We start from the raw sequence: 12,439 nt of genomic DNA, 5'->3' as shown, positions 1-12,439 counted from the left end.
TCACACTTCCACATCATAGCCCATCACTGAAGGAAGTCAGGACAAGAACTCAAACAGGGCAGGAAGCTGGAGGCTGGTGCAGAGGTCATGGAGGATGCTGCTCACTGGCTTGCTCCCCACGGCTTGCTCAGTCTACTTTCTTATAAAACCCAAGACCACCAGCCCAGGGAGGCCCCACCCTCCATGGTCTGGGTCCTCTCCCATCAGTCACTAAGAAAATACCCTACAGACTTGTGTATAGCCTGCTCTTACAGAGGCATTTTCTCCATTGAGGTTCCCTCGTCTTCCATGACGGAATTGTGTCAAGTTGACATAGAACTGGCCAGCACATCTACCCACTAAACCCTGTCTCAAAAACAAACTCACAAAGCCAATAAATTGCATTATCTTAGTGCACAGACTATAAAACATTTTGCTCTTGGAATCCTATTGATAATGGAGATACTCCTGGGCTAAGGGTGAAGGGTGTGGCTTAGCCATAGAGCCCTTGTCTACCATACATAAGGCCCTGGTTTCTATCCCCAGCTCAAGAAGAAAAACCAAATCCTCCATTCCAGTGGACCTCAGTCACACTGCAGTTTGTATTCTGAGAGAATCCCGCAGCAACAGTCCATCCTTATCTCCTAACCCTGCAGTTTTCCCCGTGCCAACCCGGCTGGGCAGCTCACAGCAAGACCTGTTAGTATAAACTAAGTATATGACCAGCTCCAAGGTTGAGGGGAAGGTTTTTGTTGTAGATATGAGGGAAAGCACAGCTAGGGGCATCTGGAAGAGTCCAGAGCAGGGAGACAAAGTTGTACCCTGAACATGACCAGCGGACTGGACTTGGTCACGGGGTGGGGATGGGGCTGGGTTGGCGAGAGAGGTATACCAAGAGAGTGTGGGTGAAGGAGATGAAGAACACAGGAAAGCCTGACGAAACAGTAGGGTTATAAGGGAAAGGAGGAGCAAGCAGGCTGAGGGAGGCCCGTGAGCTGGAGGAGTTTGGGGTAAGGGGCGGGGTGAGAGGAACTCTCAGGTTCCGGAGGTGCTGAGCAAGCCTGGAGGCCAGCAGGAGCTTTGCTATGCTAATAGGCACCACAGATGGCCTTTTGTTTCTTTTGGACCTGATACTGTTCTCAGCTTTATACAGCGTACTTTGCTTTGACCCTACACTCCGGGTTTAACAAAATTGTTACATAAAAGCCACATTTTCCTAATCTTCTGTCTCCCTCCCTCTGATTAAGGAACCAGCCCCAGGGATCCCACTGTGTTTTTCTCCCTCAAGCTTTCAGTCAATAAAAGGCAAGTTTGGGCCGGGCGGTGGTGGCGCACGCCTTTAATCCCAGCACTTGGGAGGCAGAGGTAGGCGGATCTCTGTGAGTTCGAGACCAGCCTGGTCTACAAGAGCTAGTTCCAGGACAGGCTCCAAAGCCACAGAGAAACCCTGTCTCGAAAAACCAAAAAAAAAAAAAAAAAAAAAAAAAAAAGGCAAGTTTGGAACTTTGGGACAGCTCAGCAGGTAAAATGTTTGCCTCCAAGCAGGAGAGCCCGAGTCCAATCCTGAGCGCCCCACCCCCCCCCACCCAGCGGAAGAAGGGCCAAGTCTCCCGCCCACCCCCCCACCCAGCGGAAGAAGGGACAAGTCTCCCGTGTGATCTTCCGACCTCCACACTAAAGAACAAATACACCCCACACCCAAAAATTAAAACCACCATTGCTGAAGTCCTTGGCATCTCTGGGGGCTTTCATCACAGAAGAGGCTTTGAGAATCACTCGGAGGCATGGCTATGCTTAGAAATTTGGTTTTTTCGAGACAGGGTTTCTCTGTGGTTTTGGAGCCTGTCCTGGAACTAGCTCTTGTAGACCAGGCTGGTCTCGAACTCGCAGAGATCCGCCTGCCTCTGCCTCCCGAGTGCTGAGATTAAAGGTGTGCGCCACCACCGCCCGGCTATGCTTAGAAATTTGAATGGGACATGAAGAAGGGAGCCAAGGGGCTACTGAGAGGCATTGTGAAAGAACAGAGGGAAGGACCATGGGATATCTAACAATGAAATACAGACATGTCCAGGTGGTGGTGGCACATGCCCTTAATCCCAGCACTTGGGAGGCAGAGGCATGCAGATCTCAGTTTGAGGCCAGCCTGATCTACAAAGCAAGTTCCAGGACAGCCAGGGCTACACAGAGAAACCCTGTCTCAAAACAAAACAAAACAACAGCAAAAAAGAAATAGAGCCATACAGGTACACTTGACTGCAGAAGATTGTGAAAAGCCAGGCATGGTAGCTGATGCCCATAATCTCTGTAAGCGGGACGCAAAGGTGGGATGGTCATGAAATTTTGTTATTGTTTGTTTTTGAGACAAATTCTCTCTGTATATAGTTTTGGATGTCCTGGAACTCATTCTGTAGACCAGGCTGGCCACTAACTCACCAGAGATCCACCTGCCTCTGCCTCCCGAGTGCTGGAATTAAAGACATGGGCCACAATGCCCAGCTTTGTATTGATTCTGAGGTCAGCTTGGTAACCATGTGAGACTCTGTCTCAAAAAGACAAGATCATGAGAGCTGGATAAACAGAGGCAAGCAGAGAGGGAAGTAATATGGAACCAGGGAGGGGGAAGAAGAGGTAGCCCAAGAGGAAGAGGCAGGAAATGCTTCTCAGCCTTCCAGACACTCCTGAAGTCCCTCACTTGCCTAGCCCAAGCTTGAAGAAGCTATGACTCAGAAGAGAGTCACCAGGCCAACTGGAGAGGGACACAGTGCATACAGTCAGGAGGTACTAGGATTGTGGAAGCCCAGGAGAGAGAGGGGCCAGGAAATCAGTCCCCTTAGGCCTAGCTGAAGAGCCCAACCATCCCTACTGCTTTAGCAGGACTTTGGATCCCTGTCCCTGGCCTCCCACACTCTGCTAAATTCTACCTGAGCCACACCCCCAGCCCCTCACTGAGGGAATTCTAGGCAGGGGCTCTACCACTGAGCCATACCCCAACCCCTCACTGGGGGATTCTAGGCTGGGGCTCTATCACTGAGCCACACCCCAGCCTCTCACTGGGGGATTCTAGGCAGGGGTTCTACCACTGAGCCACGCCCCCAGACCCTCACTGGGGGATTCTAGGCAGGGGCTCTACCACTGAGTCGCACTCCCAACCCTCCTTCTACTGTTTAAATACCTGCCCTGCTTTCTCACTGTGTCTGGATTCTTTCCTAAGCCCTTTGACCCTGACTTCTACTTTCCCCTACCATTCCCCTCAGTACAGAAAGCTTCCCGTTGGTTATCTACACAATGCAAACGTGTAAACATTATGTAGAAAGCGCTGTTCTTGCCTCAGACAAACAAGACGGGTAATCTGTCCATCTTAATGTATATTCTAGAAGACGGGTACACAGTGGGACAGTGGGGAAGGGCGGAGATGACAAAGGAGTGGAGGGGAGAGTTTAATATTGTCATGTATTTTTTAAATGATTTATTCATTTTTTATGTGCATTGATATTTTGCCTGCATGTATGTCTGTGTGAGGGTGTCAGATCCCCTGGAGGTAGAGTTACAGGCAGCTATAAACTGACATGTGGGTTCTGGGAATTGAACCCCAGTCCTCTGGAAGAATAGGCAGTGCTCTTAACTGCTGAGTCATTTCTCTGGCCTCTCACATCTTTAATCCTAGCACTATGGAGGCAGAGTCAGGTGGATCTCCCTGAGTTTAAGGCCAGCCTGGTCTACTGAGTAAGTTCCAGGACAGCCAGAGCTACGTAGTGAGGCCCTATCTAAAAAAACAAAAGAAAAGAAAACAAAAGACCACAAAAAAAAAAAAAAAAACCCAAAGACATTGATTGGACACTTTGGATTTGTAAACACTTCCCATTGATAATTCAGTACCATGAGACCTCAAATTCCTAGATGAAGACACTGAGATCCAGAAATGTGAAGTTACTTACTCATGGTCACACAATTAGAAAGTGCCAGAGTCCAGTACAAAGCAGTTACTCCGCCCCAACAAATACCTCCTGTGACTCCCAGGACTGGCCAGACCCTGTGGGTTACACGGTTGAAGGCACAACAGTGAGGAGGACTTTTATGAGCACCTCACAGTCGTGCCAGTGCTGGGCAGGATATGGCCCGTCACTGCCTGGAAGAAGGCCAAGCACTCTGTGTCACCCTTGGCCTGGCACTCCTGGACCACCCAGGTTAGGGAAGGGAGGCAAGCTGCACCAGATGCTGGGCGTGGCTCTAGTCATCCAGTGGTGAAGGATGCCTAAAGTTCTATGCAAATACTTTTGGGTGTCAGCCAGCTCACTGAGCCAAGAGTCCTGCCCCCTGCCCTTTCTGGAAGAAATAGCCAGACTTTCTATAAACACTTGGAGGAGTGGAATCAAATAGACCCGGAGCTTTTGAAACTCCCAGAAGTTGAGCTCAGACTGTCTATGGAATTCTCAATACGAGGCCAGAGAGACAGCTCAATTGGTAAAAGGCAGCTGCAGTCAAGCCCGAAGACCTGAATTCGATCCCTGGGACCCACATGGTGGAAAATAAAACCTGAGTCCCACAAGTTGTCCTCTGACCTCCACACTCAAACACATCCACATACAACGAATAGTAAGTAAATGTAATAAACTTTTGAAAGTAAATAACAGGGACATTAACAAAAAGAAGCAGGGCGTGGCTGTGCCCGTCTGTCTCAGCACTTGGGAGGCAAAGATTTGAGGGTCACCAGTTCAAGGTCATTCTCGGTTATGTAGGGAGTTCGACACTAGCCTGGGCTACTCAAGACCCGTCTCAAAAAAACAAACAAAAAACAACAACAACAAAAAAAAAAAACCACGGAGGGTTGTGTATGCAGTCAGCCACCGTAGGCCTTACACCGTTCCAGCTGTGTACTTTCCTAGGATTCTTTGGCCAATAGCTTCGCGCTTGCTCACGAACTTGCCAGCTGGGTGGTACATCCACCTCCTCCTTCCACTGTGTCTTACCGGCTGCAACCTCTAGCCGGCTGTGACTGCGCATGCGTGCCGACGCCCCCTCCAGCCCCGGATGGGAGGAGGGGATGAAAGTGAGGTTGGGCCCCGCGGCTTGCCGGGCTCCTTCTTTCCCTCTCCCCTTCCCTCGGGCGGCGTCTCCCGGCGCTCACAGGGCGGTGCAGATCCAAGGGTTGAAAGGTAGCACTCAAGGGTTAGCCGAGACGGGAGGGTTCCGGAGCCCCATCCCTGGGGAGAGGCCTCCCTGCAGGTGAGGAGGGCAGGGCAAGGTCCTGGTCCCCTGGAGATAGATTGGGGGTTGGACATCAGGACCCCTCCGCGGACGGTAGACTTAGGTCCGGGTGCCCTGGTTCTTGAGGAGTGCATGCGATGCCAGATGTTTGGGACTCCCTCCAGTGAAAAGTCCATTCTTTTCGTCTTTTTCTCCAGGTCTCCCTATCCTACGAGGTTTCCAGTTCTACACCAGGGATGCGATTTAGCGACCAGAAGGACAGGGTGGACACAGCATCCATGGACTGAGACTAAAGGCAGGGTAAAGCCCCCTTTTCCACTTGAAATCCCTGCCACTGCACTCAGAGGGCCCACCTCTGGGACAGTGTGGCCAAAGGCACGCCCACGGAGCTCAAAGACGCCCCTGGGCTTGGAAGGCACGGCCACTGACTGCTGTGATGCTTTTTATATAGCCCCGCCCCTCCCAGGTTTAGCGGCCCCGCCCACTCCAAAATAGACTCCAATCCCCACCCAGCAAAGAAATGATCTCTTGGTTTGATTTGCATATCTCCTCCCAGGGTGCGCTTAGGCTCCGTCTTCCAGCCCCGCTGCTCGTTTGAATCAAGATCAGACTTAATCAAAACCCAGGTCCTAACTGACTTTCTGATTTTAGGCCCCCACCACTGTCTCTGCGAATTTGGTAATCACCGGCATCACTCCCACCCTCTTAACTGCTACCCCTGGGTTCCTCTGCCAGCAAGATGCTGGGTGGAAATGTGAAATCCGAGGCCACTTGCCAGGACCCGGTGACCAAGGGAGGTGAGAGCAGCCCGAGTTGTACATAGGGATCATTCCCCAGGATTGACAGCTGAGAAGAACCTGTTAGAACCGTTCGGAATTACCCACACACCTGCCCCACGCTCACGCGCAACAGGTTGCAAAGGATCTTACCCTCACCCGCCAATCTGGCTGGACCTTCCATTTGCTGGGGCTCAGGAAACTACAGGAGGTGCATAGGGGATAATGTGGGATTATGGGTAGAACTGGAAATGAATATTTTTACTAGGTTTCAGGACCAGAATTGGCAACTCTTTGAGATAGAACGTGGGGTGAGAGGGCAAACAGATGTGATCCTTAATGGGACACCATTGTGACACTTGCCTGCTCAGACACTTTGAGATGCCCCTCTGGTATTAAGAAATGGCAGAGCCCAGCGTGGTAACAGGTCCCTAATCTCAGCACTCAGGAGGCAGAGACATGGAGATCTCTGAGATTGGGGCCAATTTGGTCTACAGAGAGTTTTCCAGGAGAGCCAGGGCTGCATAGTGAGACCCTGTTTCAGAGAGTGGAGAGGGGAGGCAGAGCCTGGCCTGGGCCCGGGGCATGCCTACTAGTAGAAGCTCACCAGCTCTCACGTCCCCTAGTCCCCCACCAGGACTTGCCCAGCCAGCCCGCCGCATCTGGGAGCGTGCCCTCCCGGCCCCGCCGGCGGCCCCCACCCCAGCGCCCGCACCGCTGTCCGGATTGCCCCAAGGCTTTCTCGTACCCATCCAAGCTGGCCACGCACCGGCTAGCGCACGGTGGCACCCGCCCGCACCCGTGCCCCGACTGCCCCAAGGCCTTCTCCTACCCGTCCAAGCTGGCCGCGCACCGCCTCACACACAGCGGAGCTCGCCCGCACTCCTGCCCGCACTGCCCCAAGGCCTTCGGCCACCGCTCCAAGCTGGCGGCGCATCTTTGGACGCACGCTCCGGCCCGCCCCTACCCATGCCCCGATTGCCCCAAGTCCTTCTGCTACCCCTCCAAACTGGCGGCCCACCGCCACACGCACCACGCCACCGACGCCCGCCCATACCCTTGTCCACACTGCCCCAAAGCGTTCTCGTTTCCCTCCAAACTGGCGGCTCACCGCCTGTGTCACGAACCCCCCACTGCGCCCAGCAGCCAGACCACTGGCCACCATCGATGCTCCAGCTGTGACCAGGCCTTTGGTCAGAGACGCCTCCTATTGGTTCATCAACGCAGCCACCACCAGTCCGAGGGCCAGGGAGAGAGGGAGTGAGCTGTTGGTCCAGCCGCCCATCTGCCTCCGCCACGTGTCAATAAAGACCTGAATTTCTAAGCCCTCTTTTATGTGTGGACTTTCCTCTAACCGGGAGAAAGACAGGGGCTTTATACATGTAGACCAAGCTGGTCTGGAACTCTCCATCCTCTTGTTGTGGCCTTCCAAATCCCAGCTTCCAGTTATGTACACCATCTCTTTTGGGATTGGCTATCCTGGAATCGACTTAGATGGTTGGGAAAAATTCTATTTGTGTGGAAGGGCAGGTGTTATCCGATTGGCACTGGATTCAAACCTCGAGCCTGGAGTTGTGGTGATAGGGGCCCCTCCTGCTCCCCTACACACACACACACACACACACACACTTTGTATGGCAAAGGTAAAAAGCCTGATGGCATCTTGGGTTGGTGAGGCACACCAGCTCTTTGTTTACTGCTGAAAGTAACTCAGTGCCTCTGCCTTGGCCATAAGGCATTTACAGCACACACTTACTTGTGGCAGGGATTTATCCTGTACACTCTAGCCTGTGATAAAGTCATAAAGGAACAGCAGTGTGGTGTGGCCACACTGGAACAGGCCATCACATACCCACCACCAGGGACCAGGAAACAGAGTACAATGTGTGGCTGTAGGAAAGAGGCAGGCACTGTGTTTACAAAGTGCTCTGAGCACAGAGGGGACAGAGGCCAAAACAAAGGACAGACCACCAGCAGCAGCACCCATACTGGGAAGCTCAACACAGGAGTGCCTCTAAATCTCTTGGGAACCTGGGACAAGGTGTGTAACTTTTCTCTGGGAGCTAGTGTTTTCTGCTTGGGGGATATTAGTTTTTTTGACAGCATCTCATGTCTCCAGGCCGTCCTTGGACTTACGTGGTGCTGGGGACTGAACCAGGGCTTCATGAATGCTAGGCAGGCTGACACTTTTCAGTGGGTTGGTTTTGTTTATTTGCCTGCATTTATATATGTGCACCATATGTGTACCTGGTGCCTGTAGAGATGAGAACGTTAGAGACGGTTGTGAGCCACCATGTGGCTCTGGCCCTTTGCACAAACAACAAGTGCTCTTAACCACAACACCATCTGTTAATCCACCATAAATACACCACCCTCCTTTTTTGGCTACCTGTTCCCTGTTTTATTTATTTATTTATTTGGTTTTTCGAGACAGGGTTTCTCCTGTTTTATGTTTTTAAACATATGGTCTATATAATCTTGGAATTCACTCTGTAGAGCAGGCTCCGTCAGTTCCAGAGACCCATTTTCTTCTGCCTCCCAAGTGCTGGGATTAAGTGTGTGCCACCGGGCTGGAGAGATGGCTCAGTGGTTTAGAGCATTGCCTGCTCTTCCAAAGGTCCTGAGTTCAATTCCCAGCAACCACATGGTGGCTCACAACCATCTGTAAAGAGGTCTGGCGCCCTCTTCTGGCCTTCAGGCATACACACAGACAGAATATTGTATACATAATAAATAAATAAATAAATAAATAAATATTTAAAAAAAAAAAAAAAAAAGTGTGTGCCACCAAACCTGGTTGCCTTTTTAGTGTTTTAAGATAAAGGTTATTCTGTAGCCCAGACTGGCTTAAGCTTATGGCAATCCTCCTGCCACAGCCTCCTGAATGGGGACCGCAGGTGTTTGCCAACACTCTTGGCATAACAGGGTTGCTGTAAACTGTGTGTCATGCCAGGACAGGTCATGTGGAGCCTGAAGGATGAGGGAATTGATGTTTCCTACATCTGTGTTCTGTAGATCTAAATTACGCACCTACTGTGTGTTGAGCCCTGCATGGGGCACAATGGTGAAGGCCTGGTCTAGAGATAGTGGACACTAATCAAGTGGCCCAAACCAAAACAAAATGGGGCTGGTGAGATTGGTCAACAAGTAAGAATACTTACCTGCCGACCTGGGACCTACATGCATGCTGTGGCACATGCCCCTGCTCCACTAAATAAATAAAGCCGAGCTAGGAGTGGTGCCACACACCTGTAGTTCCAGCACTCAAGAGGCAGAGGCAGGAGGATTGCAAAAGCTCAAGACCAATCTGGTGTACATAGCAAGTTCTAGGCCAGCCAGGGCTATAGAATGAGGCCCTGCCTACAAATAAAATTTACTAACAGCGCACACACTAGGTCTGTTGGCAAGAACCAGTCTGAGTGGCTTGGCACACTGCTTTCCAGACACTGGGGAGGTGGGAAGGCTGCGGTGGTGTCATCTGTGATCTTAAATGTTCACAGCCCTGTGCTTGTACCGACATATGCCAAGCCCTACCTGTCACCAGGGGTGGCAACATTTTCCTGTAAGGAGCCAGACAATAACAGGAGTTTGTCTTTCTCCATCACGAGGGTCCCAGGGATCCAACTCAGGTTGTCAGGCTTAGCAGCGAGCACCTTTACCTACTGAGCCATCTTCCTGGCCATCTGGGTTTTTTTTGTTGTTTTGTTTAGTTTTTTAAGAGATGAAAGGAGAGGTTTTCTTGGCTAAGGTCCACGGATTACATCATGACGTAGAAAGCATGATGGCTGAAGCAGTGGAACATTCAAGACTGTAGCATGGCCTGTTTATGCCCTCTCAGTAAGCAAGCTGTTTCGGTTTTTGAGATAGTTATTTTGAGCTGGTCTCAGATGCATTATGTAGCTTAAGATAACCTAAAATCTGTTTATTTTATTTTTTGGAGACAGGGTCTGGCCTGGAACTTACTCTGTAGATCAAGCTGGCCTAAAATTCAGAAATCCACCTACCTCTGCTTCCCTAAAGGTGTATACCATCACACTTGGCTCTAAGTCCTATTTTTTTTATACTTAGTTTTACTACTTGATGTGTGTGGGTGTTTTGCCTGCATGTGCATACCTGGCACCTGTGGCAATCAGAAGAAAGCATTGGATCCTCTAGGACTGGAGTTATACGTGGTTGTGAGTCACCATGTGGGCGCTGGAAACTGAACCTGGGTCCTCTGCAAGAGTCAATGCTCTTAACCACTGAGCCATCTCTCCAGCTCTTAAGTTCTATTTTTTTCCAGAGATAGTATCTCACTATGTAGCCCAGACTGGCATCAAGTCTACTAAATGCCCACTAAATGCATACACCACCTAGACCTGGGTTAAGATACAAACCTAGCTGGGTGGTTGGTGGCACACACCTTTAATCCCAGCACAGTGAGCTTCAGGACAGGTTCCAAAGCTACAGAGAAACCCTGTCTCGAAAAAAACAAAATAAAAACAAACAAAATACAAATCTAAAGAGTAAAATCCCAAAATGTTTAGATGAAAAGTATGGAAAGGAGAATTATATTAGAGACCAGAAGCAAAGAAAAAAATATACACATACATATATATGTAGGAAAAAATATATTTTCCCCCAAGACAGTGTTTCTCTGTAGCTTTGGAATCTGTCCTGGAACTAGCTCTTGTAGATTAGGCTGGCCTCAAACTCAAGAGATCCGCCTGCCTCTGCCTCCTGAGTGCTGGAATTAAAGGCGTGCGCCACCACTGCCCGGCAGAAAATATATTTGAAACCAAAAATAAGCACAAATCATGAACGAAGAGACAGATAAGCTTGACCATGAGCAGGTGTAGAGTTAAACCCATGAGGAGACTTGCCCCATGCTCCCTGAGATCAAGGAGGTGAGGAACTAAGATCTGAATGTTCCGGAAGTGGACAGAGGAAGTGAGCAGGCTGTTGTGCCGCAAGAGGCTGGCAGCAGTGCTCACACAGAAGTGAGGCACAGTGATGTCTGTTTTATAAGGCCAGCATTTGTGGGGTGGAAAGGAGGGCCAATTCAAGGTCACCCTCAGCTACTTATGGAGTTTGAGGCCAGCCTTTGGCTATGAGACTGGCTCAAAAACAAAGAAACCAAAGGTGCTGGTCTGGGCCAACTTTACCTTGTACAGATAGGAAAACTGAGGCCGAGAGGACAGTGGCAGAATGGGTGGAAGTGGGTCTCTAGGCAGCCCAATGCCCTACTCCTCCCTGCCCTCCCCAGAGCCTTTGCACCTGCTCTTTAAGGGCTCTCCGGGGGCTCTTGTTCACGTGCCTAGTCCCTGCAGAGGACCGGTACTCCTTTGACAGGTCTTACAACCCTATCTAAACGCACCCCCATCATGTCCCAACGCCTGTCACGCTGCCCTGTTTAAAGTGCCCACACTGCATTTGCCACTGACAATGGGGCACTGCACACCTACTCCCCGGCCTCGCCACTACCAAGCACACAGGCCCCATGACACCAGGGACTAGTGTCTTTCTTCACTGTCTCCCCAGCATCTCACAGATGGGCACATGGCACACAGAATGGCTTACTAAGGACAGTCACTCCATGGTCCTGGGAATGTGTGGATAGGGCACGTGGAAAGGGAGAGTGGAGTAGGATTGAAGATTTGGAATCAGTGGCCTATTTATAGACCAGTGCACAGCTGGGGATACAGTCCAGTGGTGGAGTGGCTGCATGTGCTGAAGGCCTAGACTCAATCCCCAATACTGTTACCAAAATAATAGCTCAGGTGAGGATCCCATCACCAGAAGAGACTTTCTCTGTGTGGCCCTGGATGTCCCGGAACTTGCTTTGTAACCAGGCTGGTCTCGAACTCAGAGATCCTCCTGCTTCTGCCTCCCAAGTGATGGAATTAAAGGCACACACCATCACCAACTGGCTTCTTTTTTTTTTTAAAGTTCACTGAGACAGTCTCATGTCATCCAGGTTGGCCTCAAACTTCCTATGTAGCCAAGGATGACCTTAAACTACTGATCCTCTTGCTTCTATGTCCCAAGCACTGTGACGATGGATGTGTACCACCCCATGTGGCTCATCACAGGGTCTTTGTAAGACAGGGACGCAGGAGGCATGGGCACAGTGATGTAAGGTGGAAAGATGCAACCAGTCCCAGCTACCCTCAAACAGAGGGACTGCGGGCAGCCCCTACACATTGGAAAAGCAGGCAGGCTGGGTCTGGAGCCTCTCCAAAGGCCTGCTCCAGTTACACTGATCTGAGCCCAGACCCCCAGACGTGCTGGAGAACAGGTCTCAAGCTGTTGAGTCTGTAGCACCTGATTGCAGTACCAGGAGTGCAGTTGGAATGGGTGAGCCACTGACCCACTGACCAAGTACACAGAGCCCCAGAACAGGACCAGTGTGACCTGGTCAGGAAACAGTCGAGGGCGGAGAAGATCGATAACCCTTGGCTGGTTAAAGTTAGGAAAGGGCCTGGCACATCCAAGGACCA

General features: G+C 50.8%; 1 protein-coding gene across 3 annotated transcripts; it reads left to right on the top strand.

The window, feature by feature from the left end:
• The first annotated feature begins 5,002 nt into the window (after window positions 1-5,002).
• Znf575 (zinc finger protein 575) lies at window positions 5,003-7,269 on the top strand. Of its 3 annotated transcripts, none has more exons than XM_057762362.1 (4): window positions 5,003-5,132; window positions 5,382-5,484; window positions 5,836-5,981; window positions 6,587-7,269. In XM_057762362.1, the coding sequence occupies exons 3-4, from the start codon at window positions 5,924-5,926 to the stop codon at window positions 7,222-7,224; spliced, it is 696 nt and encodes a 231-aa protein (XP_057618345.1). In that variant the 5' UTR covers window positions 5,003-5,132; window positions 5,382-5,484; window positions 5,836-5,923; the 3' UTR covers window positions 7,225-7,269. The 3 variants fall into 3 exon arrangements, with proteins under 3 accessions (XP_057618345.1, XP_057618346.1, XP_057618344.1); XM_057762363.1 differs by having other exon boundaries at window positions 5,016-5,202; window positions 5,382-5,479; XM_057762361.1 differs by having other exon boundaries at window positions 5,016-5,202.
• The last annotated feature ends 5,170 nt before the right edge of the window (window positions 7,270-12,439 follow it).

The sequence above is a fragment of the Chionomys nivalis genome, chromosome 2 (genome assembly GCF_950005125.1).
Source record: "Chionomys nivalis chromosome 2, mChiNiv1.1, whole genome shotgun sequence".
Classification (NCBI taxonomy): Eukaryota; Metazoa; Chordata; class Mammalia; order Rodentia; family Cricetidae; genus Chionomys; species Chionomys nivalis.
The sequence above is the reverse complement of the archived record's forward strand: the minus strand, read 5'-3'. Positions and strand labels throughout refer to the sequence as shown.